General features: G+C 38.8%; 1 protein-coding gene across 9 annotated transcripts in view; it reads right to left on the bottom strand.

The window, feature by feature from the left end:
• Positions 1-16,895, bottom strand: part of PTCH1 (patched 1) — a 68,191-nt gene that overhangs the window by 25,066 nt on the left and 26,230 nt on the right. For 6 of the 9 annotated variants that reach the window (XR_012670959.1, XM_075137243.1, XM_075137247.1 and 3 more), the window contains 10 exons: positions 16,018-16,216; positions 15,247-15,368; positions 13,800-13,947; positions 12,853-12,984; positions 12,392-12,547; positions 11,667-11,765; positions 10,219-10,344; positions 3,145-3,263; positions 1,834-2,233; positions 1,022-1,331 (listed from right to left, as the gene is read on the bottom strand). Coding sequence is in view for 8 of the 9 variants with exons in the window: in XM_075137243.1 (XP_074993344.1) it covers positions 1,022-1,331; positions 1,834-2,233; positions 3,145-3,263; positions 10,219-10,344; positions 11,667-11,765; positions 12,392-12,547; positions 12,853-12,984; positions 13,800-13,947; positions 15,247-15,368; positions 16,018-16,216 (1,811 nt within the window). In the remaining variant the exon portion in view is untranslated. The remainder of the gene's footprint in view (positions 1-1,021; positions 1,332-1,833; positions 2,234-3,144; positions 3,264-10,218; positions 10,345-11,666; positions 11,766-12,391; positions 12,548-12,852; positions 12,985-13,799; positions 13,948-15,246; positions 15,369-16,017; positions 16,217-16,895) is intronic. The other 3 variants (XM_075137244.1, XM_075137245.1, XM_075137248.1) reach the window with 3 other exon arrangements.

Here is a 16,895-nt window from a genome sequence, read left to right as displayed (position 1 = left end):
TGTTTAGGTGCGTCAGATTCATCCGCTTTTAATATTGTCTGACATATTTTCAGAAGGAATAAAATACCCCAAATACTGGCAGTTACCTACATGTTCTCTAAGAATCGTTGGTTGCACTGGTCATCTGTAAACAGTTAAGGTTAAAATTCACAGTCTCAGTAGGTCAGCAGAATTTATTTTTCGGTTGGCAAAAGCTTCCTAGAGATTCTCGCAACAGAAAGACAGAGGTAGGACAGAAGTAATCCTGGGCAGAATATGTTTGCTCACAGCAGAGAGCTGTTAAATTTGCTTAGATGTAACAGTACTATTTATTTTAAATACAAAACAGTTATTTGTCTCAACATGTGTAATTATAATATCTTTAATATCTTTAATAAGCTGACATCAATTATCATCATAGTACCTGAAAGGCCATGCCTTCTCTTGCCTTCCCCCACCTCATTACAATTCAGCACAGAAAAAGCAGCACCATAGAAAAAGTGAGGATACTTGACTAAAAATCTAGAATGTACAGTAAGTTCCCAATCCAATAAAACACATAAGCCACACTGAATTTTCTTCATGCCAGCAGTCCCAGCTGAAGCCAACAGGATCACTCAAGTGGTGAAAGTTAAGTCTGTGCCAAAATACATCGCTGGACGGGGACTTTTCATTTACTGTTTTCAAAACACTCAGCAAACATTTATCTTCCCAAGACAGTGGGCCATATTTGGCCATTAATTATAAGGCAGAACTCCTCACTAGCTACTTAGAAATTAATGGCATGAGATGGCCTCTCATGGATATAATCTCTTAAAGCTTCAAAACTGTCTTACTGGGAAGTAAACTTAGCCACAAAGAATTTAAGTGACCTGTTGGAGAAACAGCGCATCAACATGCAAGTCCATATCAGCACCTAGGCGTACCCCCTCCTGCTCGCAGTCTTTTACCGTGTGACTCTATTCAAAAAGGGGAGCATTACTAGTGTGAACAAGCGGTTACTACTGTAGAATTAAGAAAAGTTCAGGCAACTCTCTCTTACCTTGCAGCCAGTCTCGAAAGTAGTGCAACCACATTTTGGGAAGCTGCCTATCCTCTTCCAACAAAACGTATGTCACATTGCTGAAACTTCGGTGAAGTTCATAAAGTAAGTGCTGGACATTTGGATAGTCTGCCTTCTGCGTCACAATATACATGTTGTAGAATGAAAAGTACTTGAACTGTGCGGCAATAAAGTCATATTCCCGTGTTTCCCGTGGTACAATGTCTGTGAGATCTAGTCCATCTCTCACTCGGGTAGTTCCATAAAGGCTGAGCCCAAGTAAACCCAGAAAAAGAAAAATAACCACAATCTGCAACAAAAAATGGAAATTAATTTGATTTTAGGTTTCTAAAGAAACTAACAATTCATAATGGCACACTACAAAGCCATGTTCAAAGTTGACACCCATCGGTCTACTTTAAAGCTTTTATTTCTTCTGTTTTTTTTTTTCCCTACACATACAGTCTACAAGGCTAAGCTAGTTCGTGCTTTATTGAAGGGGCGCTGCATCATGGATGAGAAATTTGTATCGTAATGAAGTTCAAAAGTGGCTTTAGTTTCACTATTCACAAGCTTATGTTACTGAAAGTCACCAAAACCCTCACTCGTCACTTAAATTTGAAAAGTATGTCTCTATAGCACTCACAAGATAAAACTTTTAAAGTATGAAATTAGCTGTAAAATTATTAAGAACTGTTATTCCAAAAGATTTCTATTTATTCCTTATATTTAATACCACTGCCAGGATAATTTTATTACTGGGCAAGGCAGAAGTCTAGTTTTGAAAAACAGGTAAATACTTCCCTGATTACCTTAGCTTTTGGTTTTAGGAGGAAGGGAGCATAATGCTTTTCTGCAAAAGATGAGAGTGTCCACTTCGTACAGGGTGGCTCAAGGCAATGCATACTGGAGTCTGAGAATTGGGAAAGCAAATCCCTCGTCGAGCTTGTGCTTTCTGGGCTCTGGCAGCTAAGATTATCTTGCGTCACTGTCACTGGCTGCACAGATATTTCTGAGCGAGGCTCTGCTGTGGTGTAGTACACCTGCGTATGAGGATCGTATTCTGTGCGCAACTGCACTGTAGACTGCATTGTAATCTGAGTTTCATGGGCAAAACTGTGACTGCTGTACGGGGGTGGAGGACTGTAGCAAGTGTTGTCATTTTCCGTGTATGCCTGAGGCTCAATCTGAATCACTCTAGTGACACACGGACTGTAAGAGAAGAGAAGAACATCTGTTCGCATTTAGACGGTTCTTTATTTTAATTAGACTAGATAGGATAATCTGCTTCTATCTGAGACTGCTTCTACTACCAGTAGATGGTTTATATTAAGTAAGTGTAACGCTTTGATGTGAATTTCATTCCACGCCTTTAGGAAACGTTTCTCAGACATGGTTCGAAGTGTAGGCCTCTGAGATTATGTGCACGTTTCTTGTGCTCAGGAAAGAAGGAACCAGCATCTGTCTGAAGACATTGACATCTACCCGCACCACTCCATTAATTACACATGCTAATCAGGTCAATACACAGGTAGCTGCACATAGTCTGAATGCGCAACATGTGTGTTAGTTTGCTATATGCCCATGCTGAGAATTAAGCTATTTAGATCAACATGTAAACATGACATACTGAGTTCTTCTGTTTAGAACTATTAAAGTAACTGTTATGCTTATGTATTTAGCTATAAAGGCATAAAAAGCATAAAAACTAGCACATAGTGATTAACTGTAAGTAAGGCTTCTCAGTACCCTGAGTTACGTACAGTCTTCCAAGATGATGCAATACTAGCACTGGACACCTTGCAGTACCCTGTAACATTCTAAAAATACTTGAAGATATTCCTGAAGCATGGATCTTTTATCTGCTTTCAAAAAGTTGTCCTGCAACCGCCAAAATGAACATACATACAAATGAAGGGAAAACGGTGTGTGAGAGACGTATTTTAACCTTTCCCCTCAGTCAGGTAAAAACCAAGGTAGCAAACAGTTACTAGCAATGAAATCGTAACAATAACATGACCCTGCTGCAATGAAGAACTCCCACTCCTGACAAGGAATGGTAGGACCGATTGGTGACCACAAAAAGGACGCACCTCATACATCAATCTATCACACATTCTCACCTTGTAAAACAGCAGAATATATCCAGCCTCCTGTCTTCCCGACGATAAAGGTCCATGCTCAGGATAGCAGGAAAAATCAGCAGAACCATAGCAAAGTTGAATACCACCACAACTGCTGCCTGGAGATCAATCATAGGAGAAGCGATGTCGTTACTAAGCTTCATGTAGGGCATCAGCTTTACAAAGCATAGAACTTCCTTTCAACTGTCATCCGTTCAACCATTTATCATGTCAACCCATCAGATGCTTTCAAGCTTTTCCCTGAGGAAACTGGGAGACATACTTTTACATTCCCATTTCATTATGGTAGGCCTATTGTAGTTAATTAATTTCTTTTAATAATAAACTTCATATTATTTTAATACATCTGTGCCTGGAGATGTGGTGATGATTTTTTAAGTGGAAAAAGAGTCTACAAATCATACTTTTGCATGAGATTCTCCCACATTTGGAATCTCACAGTAAAAGATGGAAGCAAAAGCAAACCTGGAACTAGAACTGAAGTTCTCACATTTAAGGGATCTGAAGTAATTTAAGTATCACAATAACATTAAAGCACATTATTACATCAGAAATAAAATAAAGATTTAAGTAAATTTTGATGAAACTGTTCTATTTAGTAAAATATTATGCACTTGATGTATTTACTTAAAAGTCTAGCCAAAAAGAGCAACATTTTGGGTTTATCAGGGATTATTTTTAAAGGAGAATCAAAATTAATCTAACACCACATAGTAAATCTATGTATTAATATGCTTGTGTTTAACAGAACTTGATTAATGAGCCAGTCTACCAAAATGAGTCTTAAATTGGAACAAGAATACATCTTAAATTGGAACAAGAATACTTGGTCTAATTTGTAAAGCGAACATTACGTAACGAAAAAAACCAACTTCCCACCCACCTCCTTTCAAACCATACTTCAAACCCTTTCCCACACAGAGATTCCCAGAGAATCTTCATAAACATATGTGGTGCAGCATCTACCATTATTATTAATAGCATTTATTTGTAATGCAGAATTGTTAGGAGCACTAGTCATTACAAAGGGAAAGCCTGGGCACAGATGGGACTGGAAGATAGTTATAAGAGTAGGAGAGACACTGGGAAAAAAATGTTGAGCCATCAACAGGTGGAAAAAAACCCTGAAATCCTTATATTTTACCCATTAGATAAGCAGTAGCCATCTCAATAGTAGCCCAGTTTCATGTTAAGGAAATCATATAAACCATGAAGTGCCTCCACCTGTAACTTCTGAAGTAATGACCGCCTGGGTTAAAACAGTCATAAAAAAACCCAAAAGTTGGGCTACAAAAATGAAGTCGCTGACCTGATATAAATAGGCCCTCCTTTTTCAAAAATAAACAAAATGGCTGCTTTTGATGTTGAAAAATCAGGCCTCAAAATTGGCAGCTCAAAGGATGTGATATCCAAAATCCATGTTTTAAAAATTCTTGACTTATGTGTCAGATAAATAATATAAATTGCCTAAATAATGCAATTTTTATTTTTGTGTCTCTTTATCGGTGAAAATCAAAGTACTGACACACTGAATGATTTTTAGGGTTCTGAAGCTGTTAAGTGTGATAAAAAGACTAGATATTGTTTTTACTTTCCTGAGAATGACAGACTCAACTAGTTATGTAAGTATTTTCTAGTCATTTCAATCATAAATATATCGTATACAAAAGTGTTTATTGGTGTTTCTCTTTTGCCGCCTTCAGCCTGCTTGAAGTAAGATTTTGGTCCTGCTGGTTGTCTGTAGACATAACTACTAAAACAGAATTTACTTAGTACTTAAAGTCAAATTAGTATTTAGCCATCTTTGAGAGAAAAGATCCAATGACTACTTCATGATTTATAAATATCCATACAGAAAGGTATGTAAGGTCATAGCCAAGACTTTAAAATTAAGTGATTTCCTTTTGATCCTCTCTAGAATTAATCGAATTTGTCAGAAAAACAAATGGCTGCTGTTGCAAGCAAGGTGTTTGTTGAACCTAGTTCATACAACTGCTTTCTATTGCTGCTAAACCAGAGAAGGTTGAATCACCCATATAACTTGAATAATTAGTTGTGTCTAACCAAGATATTCTATCAAGTATCAGCTAGGATTTTTTGAGATTTCGAAAAAGCAGCTGAGGCCTGATTCAATAATTCTTACTCCTCCCAGCATGGCTGAAAAACTAACAGAAGTCCTCTGTTCCTGCTCCATAAACTGCAAATACTTCATGCCTTATCAGTGCCCTTCGTCGACCCCAACATCCTTGAATCTCAAATGCCACTAAACCTGAAAACTAATACTTAAGTGTATGGCAGAGATGCCATTAAAGTTAGTTATATTCACATCTGATTTTTTAAGAAGCATCAAAACTAATCCAATGAGACATAGTAAATACGCCTATTAATGTGGCATCTCTTTTTAGAACAACTAGATTTTCCATTGTGCCATCCTGGTGTTGATGTATTAACCCTGCAAGTGAAGTATTTTTAAATAATTCCCTCTGTTCTGATTTGTACTTAAACAGATTCCAGGACCTTAACACCACATCCTATATATTGCACACTGTCTCTCCCCCCTCACCCACCTCTTCAGCATTTCAAGGACGTAACAGTTCTCAGTTTTCACAATTAAATAGAGAAAATATTGTTCTTGTATCAATTCTAATTTGTTGTACCATCAAAAAACACCCTGTGACTTGATAAGGAGAGGGAAGGAAGAACTGTTGAGGGGTGACTCAACTTCCGACCTGATGCATCAGCCACCACTCCCCCTCCCAGTACCAGTTAGACATCTGCTGGCTGGGAATGGGAACGTATGAGAATTAAGACCACGGCAATGCCCACAATCTGTAACAATTACATTGATTGGAATTGCACCAAGAAAAAACTGTGGTAGCAGAACTTCCAGAGTACAGGCCATCTGTTAGCAGCACCCAAGCTGAGAGCATGCTTGGGACTTTTGGGGACAGGGCATCTTCTCTCACCCCTTCAGAGACGAATGGTCAAATGGGAGAGGAAGGGGCCTCAGAACTTTTCCTTGAGAAATCAACAAAACTAAGATTCGTCCTAGAAGGGATAAAATGGGGCCCACTCAAGGGTGTGAAACGAAGGCATTCAGTGAAATGAGATCAGAGAGTAGTAAAAAAATTCCATTAATCGGAAAAAAATGTTGGTCGCTTTCTGAGAAACATGCTCCACTTTTTGCATCTTTTCATAGTGCACAGCCTAAAAATACTATTGCTGCTGCAACTGTTAGCGGAGACAGAAGAATGGCAGTCTGTGCTGGAGGCAGCACAGGAGACGCGAGCCAGGCTGGTAGGCTGGGGCCCCGCTGAAGGTATGTGCTGCTATGTGCCATTCCTGGCAGCCCACCCATGGAGAACGGGTGTGCTGTACAGCCAGAGGTGATGAACAGAGGAGGAGGTCTGTCAGGGAAACTTCCACCCTACTGCTGCCTATCTGCAACTCCCTCCTGACAGCATACAGACTCGGATCCCCTCCTTGCCCCCACCTTTTCCCTTAGGCTTTAATTTTGCTTGTTAAATTCTTATGTCAGGAGCAGGGAAAGGTAAATGACGTGGGTAAAAGGAGGGGGACAAACCACTTCAGCAGAGTAAGATAACTGAATGAGCTTAACAACTTAGGTTCTTTCTCTCCACAAAACCACCACCACCACCTGGTAATGCACTTTTACATTTTGGAAAAAAACTTGTCATTATTAGGGTGAAGGAAAAAGTTACTGCTAAGACTTATTGGGAAAAGTTCCACCCCTGCTCATTAGTGAATCCACACCACTCCTCTGCTGTTAGGGGAGGACGTTTCTGTTGTAAGCAAGAAGAGGTAGATGACTTTTTGTGAAGCTGTACCTTCTCTTTCCTGGGCAGAATTTATTCTGCAACAGTGTCCGAGCAATCTGTCTGAGGAAAGAATTCAGCCCAGCCTTGCCTTCCTTCATTTATTCTCAAAACAAAGAGCTATGTTTAAGACATTCCTACTGCAAACTTCAAAATCTTTGAGTGGATTTCTCTGATAATGTCCCCTCCACCACAATTTTAAGAAATGAAACACATATGAAAACTCAGGACGTACTGCTTCAAAGTTCTCAGCACTCTTACAGGTGATTCTTGTGACTCAGTATTTGGGACATGTTTAGCATCTCAAAGCCCTAAAACTGCTTAAATAAGGAGCTAGTAAGATCAACAAATGAAAAAAATTAAAATGGTGAAAAAGCTAAACCAGTCCCTATCTGCATAATGGAATTAATTTTAAAAACCTCACTTTCAAAAGGACCGATTTCCATTTTTTAGAACTCGGCAAGAGCTAACCCTAGCAAACTTCTAAGACAGCATCAGACTTGCAGTGTTGGAGTTCCATAAAGTAAATGAACAACTCAGAGGTATCAATGAACTGCTTTAGCTGGCAGAACAGAACAGAAGCTGAGAAAGAAGAAAGCACTGATACGCAAAACATGAGTTTCTAACTAAAAGCTGGGCTTGCAGACGCAGGGAACCATTTATTCTCCCTCAGCAGCTGGGTTATTTCACTGGGCCTCAAAAGTTATGGAAACTTTGACAATTATCTTGCAGTGTCTTAAGAAATGTGAATGAAGAGCAAAACAAGGTCAAGAGCAATCCTTTTTTTACGCCCATCTGCTAAAAATTCACTATCTGGATGAGAAGAAGGCAGCATCTATGAAAAGTAAATGCAGTATTTCATTGCTTTCTAAATCTTGCTAGGAAGCTATCAAAGACGACAAGGACTTCTTGTTTAAACATGCCTGAGCCAGAGGGAGAGGGAGGAAGAAGACTGTAAATAAAGAAATCCATGTATAAATACAGACCACCCACCAAAATCTGCCATGGTTATCTGATTCTGAATGTTGTGATTAATGTATCACTTGATTTTGATTCTACCTGGTGAAGCTAGGCAAAGCAAGTAATAGATGGTTCTTTCTAACAACAAAGGATATTATTTTAGTAGTTCCTAACATGTATCTATCAGTTATATGTATTTCTCTAAACCAATAAATCCTCAGTCTCCAGCTGCCCTTTTTTTGCACATTCTTCCATCTCTTATATACATATAAGGTTACTTTGTGCAAGCGAAGACAAATTACAGATGCATGTGAGAAAAGATTGAGCAACTCAAACATTAATTTCTGGACACCCCAACGTTCCTACACATAGATTCCGTATTAATCACTGCCTTAAAAAGGACTTTGATCGTGATGTTTTTATTCTGCATAATATCAACATGTTCATACATGAATATGTTGAAATCTCACTGGAAACTTCTTGTTTGTCATTTTGCTATGCCGACTTTGTTTTCTGCACTTTCAGTGACTCAGTCTACAGCGTGGCAGCAGGCAAAAAGAAAAGACTTTAGGAAAGGTATGTTTAACTTATACTCAGATTACAGTAACAATTACAGGTGGTGTCTCCACATATGTTCCAAAGGCAACCTGTCATGTTCTGATGTGTAGAGTGAGAATAGAGAAAGGCTGAGCAGAATTTGATCAGATAAGAAAGAATTAACTTTGGTGGCTCCCACTCAACAGCTTAGCAGTGCAATTAGGACAAAATGGCCCATCTCTGTTGAGTACTTCTTATGAGATGCATTTAGGCTGAAGTAACTTCTGTAAAGCACAGGTACTACAACGCCTGACAAAACAAGCCTTCTCCTGTAACTCCTGGTGAAGATCTCCAGCATCCTGTTAGCTGCTTAAGGTGCATGTTGAATGTTTCAAATTGCGCCACAGATTTAGGAGACATAAATAACTTCTTCCAATAGAAGAAGTGTTACACTTCAAAAAATGTTTCACACATTGACACTGGTCTTTGCCATGAAATAAAACAATTCACTGTCACATCACCTGTAAGAAGAGACATCTAGGTTTTGGCAAATCAGCAGAGCTAAATACTGCTAACCATTTAGGACTAAGGATCTAGTTTTAGTTGCCACAGACATCTGCTAAACAATGCAGAAAACCAATGAGGCCTTTACTTTCTCTATTATTCACTATCAAATTGCCTGTTGAGAAGGAAATGGTAAAAAAATTATTAATGTTTACTGGTTAGGTAACTGCAATCGCAAACAGTTTACCATTTTACAGCTTAATGCAGGCACACTTAAACCTCTGAAAACAGCAATAATTGCCACATGTATTAAGAAAAATGGCAGCCCTTGCTTCCTCTGGGTAGCCAAGGGCTCAAGGAGAATGAAAAATGACTGGAGAACCAGGCTACAGCAGAAGAAAAATAACTACTGAAAAAGTACTGTTTGCCTGCTCTGCACCAAGGTCATACAGTGCTATAAATTGCTTATGTATTAAAGCAGTGTCAGGGGAGAAATTCCCAAAGGTTTCTTCAAACAGCCCTTGCTTTTAGAAGAAAGCTTTCTCCAGCACCCTTACTATTTCATATTCCTGAAGGTATATTATCACAAACGAATACAAGAAAACAAAGAGAGAAAGGGAGAGAGAGCAATACATGGTTCAGCACATAAAATTCACATTTTCTCTCAAAGCAGTTGGAACGTAAAATTCTTGGAAGTTTTCTCCAAGTTTGCTAAAATTGCATTGGGGGGAAGGCAGTACAAACTGCTGCAGTAATAATTAATATGGCAAATGCATATCTGCTGCTGTCATTGCACTTTGGTTACAGTTTTTAAGAGCAGCAAATTGGACAAACGTGAATGAAAGGGTTAAATTCCTACTGAGGAATGTTACAGTACAGTCCACTCCTCTTGACTTAAGAATGAAAATCTTTCTGGAGACTTGTTTCTGCTTAGCTGCGTACATCTTGGTTTTTGCACACAGCTGTGATGGGGCAGGGTATTCTTTCACCTGCTAACAGGATGCGAGAGACCCCAGGCATGAGAAATGGGAGGAGCAGAATCAAGGGCAGACAGCAGTTGTTATTACCCAGATCTACGGTGAACAGTGATCACATACCAGTTCAGTGAACTGCAGCAGCACTGAACACAGACTTCAACACTACCACGAACACTACCATCGTGGCCTTCCATGATGGGACCATGCAAAAGAGCTAACAAAACAGCACATAAACTTACTTGGAGTGAAAATGCTCGTAAAGCAGGAATAGGGATTAAGGCAGCCATAAAGAAAGCAGTAACATTGCTGATAGATGTAAGGGCTACACTTGCTCCTGTTCGCTTCAAACATTCACCTGTTCTGTCCTGCAAAACAAATGACGTATCTTAAAAGTCAAGTGAATAAGGTGATGTCCTGCAAATGAAGGGGTCATCCTACAGATACAACACAGTAACAGTGAAAAATTATTACAATGAAATTCTGAATACAAGTGTGCATTTGAGAGTATGTGAGAATAAACAATATACTAAGTATACTGTTCAGGAGAAAAGCAGATGACACATGAAGTGCGCATGGCTTTTGCAGGTAGAAAACATTATCAAAGCTGATTCTAGCTTCAGAATGCAAAACTAAATGGGTACTGACATTATATCAAATACATCTGTAATTAAGTAGGATGTATTTTCTACCAGTTGAGTCACTTGGTGTTCTCATTTTTCAGACAAAATACGCATGTATTAACAGCATAGAGGCATAACATAGCTACACATCTTGAAGAAGTGTGTAACAAAACAAAAAAACAACCCAAAACCACACACAAAAAAACACAGAGAAATCAAGATAAACACATGACCCTTTTCCAACCCAACAGGCTATTTTGAAGCATATGGAGATTACAGTGAGGTTGTAGTGCCTGCATGCCAAACCAGCTGGAAAGAGCACATGGGAGACATTGCTTGTACAAAACAGAATGGGCAAATATACATTGCTTTTAAGCAGTTTGTACTTTGGATCTGAAACTTTGGACTGAAGGTAAAAAGGTCAATAAAAGGAAAGGATCATAAAAGTGACGACATCTTAGATTTCATAACATTAATATGTTATGCTTTGAAATGTCATGGTCAATTATAAACATCAGAAAAAAAACCAGAGAAAAATATACAAAATAACTCAAATTTAAGGCCATAACAAATAAGTAAAGGTAACAGCTGATACAAATAAAAAGAAATGTTTGTTTTCTGCGCTGTCGTCCTTCTCTTTCTTTTCACCTGAACATTTTTGTGTTCTTCCATTAAAAGCATTCTATTATTTAATTGCCAGACTTGTATTTGAGTTTGTTCCTAAATTTACATTGACTTGCACTAAGATTTTGGGCAGAATTTGCGTTGTATAAATTAGCCTTTATTTGACAGCTATAAATTAAATTTTCAAGACAAAATAAATCTAAGACACTATTAAAAAAAAAAAAAAGAAAAAAATAATGTGAACATTCCAAAACATTGTAGGATCACATGCATTGCCATCATTTCCTATTTTGACACAAATAAGAATTTCCAGACCCTAGGAAAAGCAACTGAGAAAAAAACGGGGGTTTTTCAATCACTACTAATTAGTTCTGGGTACAGTTATCTTTTCCTATATGAAGCCTTTTGTTTTATCTTTCCCCAAATCCCCATTATGTCATTACCTCGAATGGAATTCTCTTATTCTGCCCTGTTTCGCTAAATGCATGTGCCAGAAGGAAAACATCATCTACACCAACTCCAAGAGCAAGAAAAGGCAAAACCTTGGGGAAGAAGCAAAACAAACAAAAACCAAGAAGGTTGTTTTATGATCTGCCATGCAGCTAGCCATTAAACGGCTAATTAAAGCAACTTTTACATTACACTGTATACAAATCCAAGGGTAAAATGAAAATCAAAAGGATGCAATACCACTATTAACTTTTATTCTGGAATACTGCTGAGGAACTTGCAGTATACCATTTGCAGGTACAAAACCTCACCAAAAGTAATTCAAGTTTTGGGTAGACAAAGAATGTCTGATAATAATTCAAGTTATATTCGAAGTATTTTCAGAATTTGAACATCCTGATATATTCAGATGCAAAGACAAAACCTGCAGCTTCTTATGTAAAACTGGATGCCTCCACTCGTATTGGGACACAGAAAAATCAAATAACCCAGAAGCTAGTAATTATACAAACTACAGGATACCTGTCTTTCTCTTTAATATCATTTGGCAGCACGATCACTTAATTTCTCACAGCATAAGCTATGAGATAGGAGAAAAGCCCAAGTAAAAATCTAGAGCCAAAATACTCTGCAGCTTTTTTCCCCTCAAAGATTCAGTTGTGTTCATTTACTAACAAAGTACTCGTAATTTAACAGCAGACTTGTGTCTCCTAAGTACCTGAGTTGTGGCAGCATTAAAGGAAATTCCAATCAATGAGCACAGGCCCAATCCTGCAGCCACTGAGAGTGCAACCAACAAGACTCCTGCCAGCCCCACGGCACCCTGAGACTTGGCACAGTCCCACCGCAGCATTGTTAAACAGGCGTAGGCAAGCTAAAGCAAGTGAGGGGGTGGGGGAGAGAAGGAGTTGGGGGAAAAAAGGCAAAATATTAGAATGGATCCTTCTCTAACAGCTATCTCTACCCACCCAAAATACACATCAACATTTTTAAACAGAATAGACACATGGCAGATGTTACACGGAGGAACAGGTGACAAGCCTGAGGCAAAAGTTTACAAACTGTAGTTTTTATTTTAAATATGCCTAAAATGTTCTGGACTACTGACTGGTAACAATAAAGCAGATATTTAAGCCCTGCTCTACTACCAGAGAAAATTAAATAAATTTATTTTATTACCATTAGTAAGTAGCCACTAGCTACTCTGATAACACTGACATCAGAAAATGACTTTAGGATGTCATCCAGGGTGGTTGTAGTAAAGGAAAGCACCTTCTGAGTAGAGTTTTGTGCAACACTTTGATGAACAACCTATGAAAAGAAAAATAAAACTTGGTGTGACTAAAGAAAAAATTCATTACCATCTTCTACAGCACACACCTGAAATCAGCTACTTTTGCCTTAATGTTCCTGTGAAAGCCCACACCCTACACAGAGATTATGCTGATGCTACACAAATGTGTTTGGTCATTAGTTCTTGCAAGCTACTGATTATAAGACAATTCTTAAGACAAGAATTTGCATCCTTCAGGAGAGGCTACTGCATTCCCAGCCCATTCCAAACATTTAACTTGAATCCTCTTCCCATAACTCCACCATGGATTTGCTGTAGTACGAGTTTTGCCTTTAAGCCAAGGCCAGCGATCTCTTCGGGGTGCTCCTCTCCTCCCCTGCCTGGCGACGCGCAGAGGTCAGAAGCAGCGCAGCAGAGGTCAGAGCTTGGGACACAGAGGCCAGGCACTGTCACGTAGCCTCCCCACCCGGGCTGCCACTGGCAGAGCAGCCCATGGCAGGCTAATGTTTTCCAGACACCTTTAGAATAACCACGTCAACCAAAAGCTTTTAAATTCCAGCTAGCTTTTCGGTTCCTTCTCAGCCCCAGCAAAGCAAAAATGTCCCAGACAGCAAAGAGCAAAACCTTCATGGCTTCTCATATGTGAATAACCAAGCAGCTTCTTAAGTGGGGGGAAAAAAAGAAAAAAAAAATCTACTTAAAAATTGGGAGGCAATGACTCAGTTCTGGTTTAAGCATCTTCCTTGAAGAAATACTGCAAAAAGCCATGACAGAAGGCAGTGGATCTCAGTAGGACCTTATAGTATGATATCTAGGTTATTTTCAATTTTACCTCAACATACATCCTCTGCCAGGCTTCCAGAATTGCTGCTGCCTTATCCTCGTTCCAGTTGATATGTGAAACATATTCATACCCCTTGAAGTGCTCATACATCTGCTTAGGAGTCATTAACTGAAACATGGTTTGCAAAGCCTGGGCACTGTGACATGGAGAGAAGGGAGAGGAGGAAGAGGTATAAAATGAGCATTTTCAGGAAATTATTTTCATGGCATCAAGTCCCAAATGAGACCCTAACGGGAGCTTGCATGAGTTCTTGATTTTATAGGGCACATGTTCGTATTAAAATTGAACAGAGTATAATTATTCTACTGTGTATCTGGTGCAGCTGTACTGGTCTATGCAGTATTGAGGCTAAATCTGGTTTCATTGAAGTTAATGAGAGTTTTGCCATTATTTTCAATAGGATCAGTTTCAGGAGCAAAGAATGTAAACCCTACAAATCAGTTATAAAGATCATAATTGATAGACAGATTACTGTGAGGATGCCACAGGAACAGTTATTTCTGCGAGATCTTGTAAATGCCGTTGGCAATTTGTCATTTGAAGACCTCAGTCTTTTTCATCCCTTGGAGAGAAATGCCAGATTAAAATCCTGGTGCCTGACAAGCTGTGAGGAGTACACAATGGCAATAACCACCCATCCTGAATCTCCACAGTATGCAACCGTATCCAACAATTTTAGAAGCTTAAGGAACTATTTTATTTTTCACTAAAAATATATTCTGTGGCTACTTGTTGAAAGACTTATCAATGTTTAGTGTGAGTGTAAAAAAGGTCAAAATTCATATTAAAAGTTCTAATACAAGTTCTTTGTATTAAATATGGAAGAATTATGCTTCATTTAGTTTAGTATGGCCTACATTTTTCAGAACAGTTCTAATTCACATGTTTTTCCCCTACTGCAGTCCAGCGTTCCATGACTTCTTGAAGAAGTCTGAAACAAAGGGGTTTGTTTTATCACTTAAAAGATGTATGCAAGATGTAAGGACATAAAAATAGACTTTTCTCTGTATTGATCCTGAACAAAAAGCTGTGGAGATTTCGGAATTCTGAGAGAAGTCAAATGAGTGAGCGCATTATCCAAATTATTTTTCCCCCTTTTTCCTTTGATCATATTTCAAAACATGATCAAAGGTGTTCAGTGCTTTAAACACCGTTCAATGCTTTATACATACATTTTAAACAACCAAGTTGCCAGGAAAAAGCTTTCTTTCTGAGCAACTGAGGCTATCATTCCGGGGTTGCAAGCAGGAAGCAATGACGCCTCCTTAAATTTAAACAACTGTCTAATCACTCTTTCTCTTGAGGCATGTCCTCCTAAACTGGGATTCATAATACACATGAAGGGCAGTAGATTTTGCAAGATCCTCCCCCTGTGCCCCAAAAACCAAACTCTAACAAAGAAAAACTTTGAAATTTTCTACAAACATTTGTTTACCTGACAAGTTTACCAGAACTGTTCTTGACTGTACCACCTATAATCAACTCCTCCTGCCAATGCATGTATTTTCTTGACAGTCCATAGCATCCACCACTCAAAACAAGGGCTACATCAAGAGGCTAGAAAAAATTATGAACAAACAATTAATCAGTTTCATAACTTCAGACAAACTCATACCCTAATTCAACACCCAGTGTACTAGAATAACAGACATTAAAGACAATCTAGGAGGTCTACAAAGAGAAATGTGTTCAACAAATCAAATTGAACAAATCAGCTGGATACTTGTTGACCACACGGTAATTTCTCCAAAGCCAGATGTGATTGATAAAGGAATATATATGAAATTGGGGCCCGTGACTTCAAATTCTTCACAAAGATCAACAAAACTGGCGCTACTTGAAGGAAAGCTTTGCTGCGTGGTCTGAGTGTATAGCGGCAGCTGTATTCCAGCAGTGGCTATGTCTGTCTGAGGCATCATGTTTGCTGAAATGCCACATCACCGTATTGCGACACCCAGCCAGTAGCTGACAACTGTATTCTCACTCTAAACACGCGGGATTAAGCATTGCGTCACAGAATGAGGGGAAGGTCGTGACTGTGGGCTAACAGCATACAGCATATAACATGAACAGAGAAATGACATCACTCAAGAATACGAATTATATATTGCTTGGAAGAAAATGGTACCTTCTTCTGTCCTCTCTGACCTCCCCTCACCACCCCGGCCTCCCTTGAAAAGATATGCACAAGGACAAGCAAACTTACTTTTGTGGAATTTTTATTGGGAGCTGTGATTGGGCAATCGGGATCAGCAGGATTCAGGCAGGGTCGATCCATATAACCATGACCAACCTCCGCTTTATTCAGCATTTCTTCCCAGCTCTCCACTTGGTAGTTTATTTTCTTTAACTCTTCTAAGAATTCTAAGGGGTCAAAGTTGATCCACTGCAAAGGAGGCTTCCCTCTGCAAGAGAAACCAGGAGAAAATGACACACATAAAAAGACAAAAGAACTACTGAAACAAACATACTTTTAAAATTTGTATTTGCACAAATAATTGAGCTATTTTCTGTTAGAAGTTAAAACCTTTTCTGGTAAGGTTGTTTCATAAAATGTAAGGCACGTTTTAATGAGATTTGTTTATGTACTTTTATTGCAACCCAGTTGTAATTTTAACAAAAATACTCAGTCCTTACAAAGTTATTGTATAAAAGAGAATATTCACAGGTTAAAAATACTTCCATTTACAAGCAAAGCAAAACAAATCATCAAGCACCTAAATAACAAAAAAGCAGCCAACTGCTGCTTCAAAGAATTAGGGGGGGAGGGGAGAAGGAAAGAAAAGAGGGGGTTGAGGAAAGAAAGCCTTTCTCATAGTATCAGATTACTTCTTGCTAGTCTAATAATCATCTTGCAAATGTAATCAATCAATATAGCTGATCTTTGTTTATCTGTAACAATACTGCACTCCTTCAAATGCCCTGGCAGCTTGACTATCAACCATCAAGCTTTCCTGCTACCATGGCTGTCACCACTATCACTGCCACGTCTCCCACCCCCCACTTCTGAATTTGTGATGTTGACAGACTAGAAAGGCTTTTGGCTGCCTTATTCTGTGGTTCAAACCACACTGTATCTGCTTA

This window comes from Calonectris borealis, chromosome Z (assembly GCF_964195595.1).
Source record: "Calonectris borealis chromosome Z, bCalBor7.hap1.2, whole genome shotgun sequence".
NCBI lineage: Eukaryota > Metazoa > Chordata > Aves > Procellariiformes > Procellariidae > Calonectris > Calonectris borealis.
This window is presented reverse-complemented; position numbering and strand designations above follow the sequence as displayed.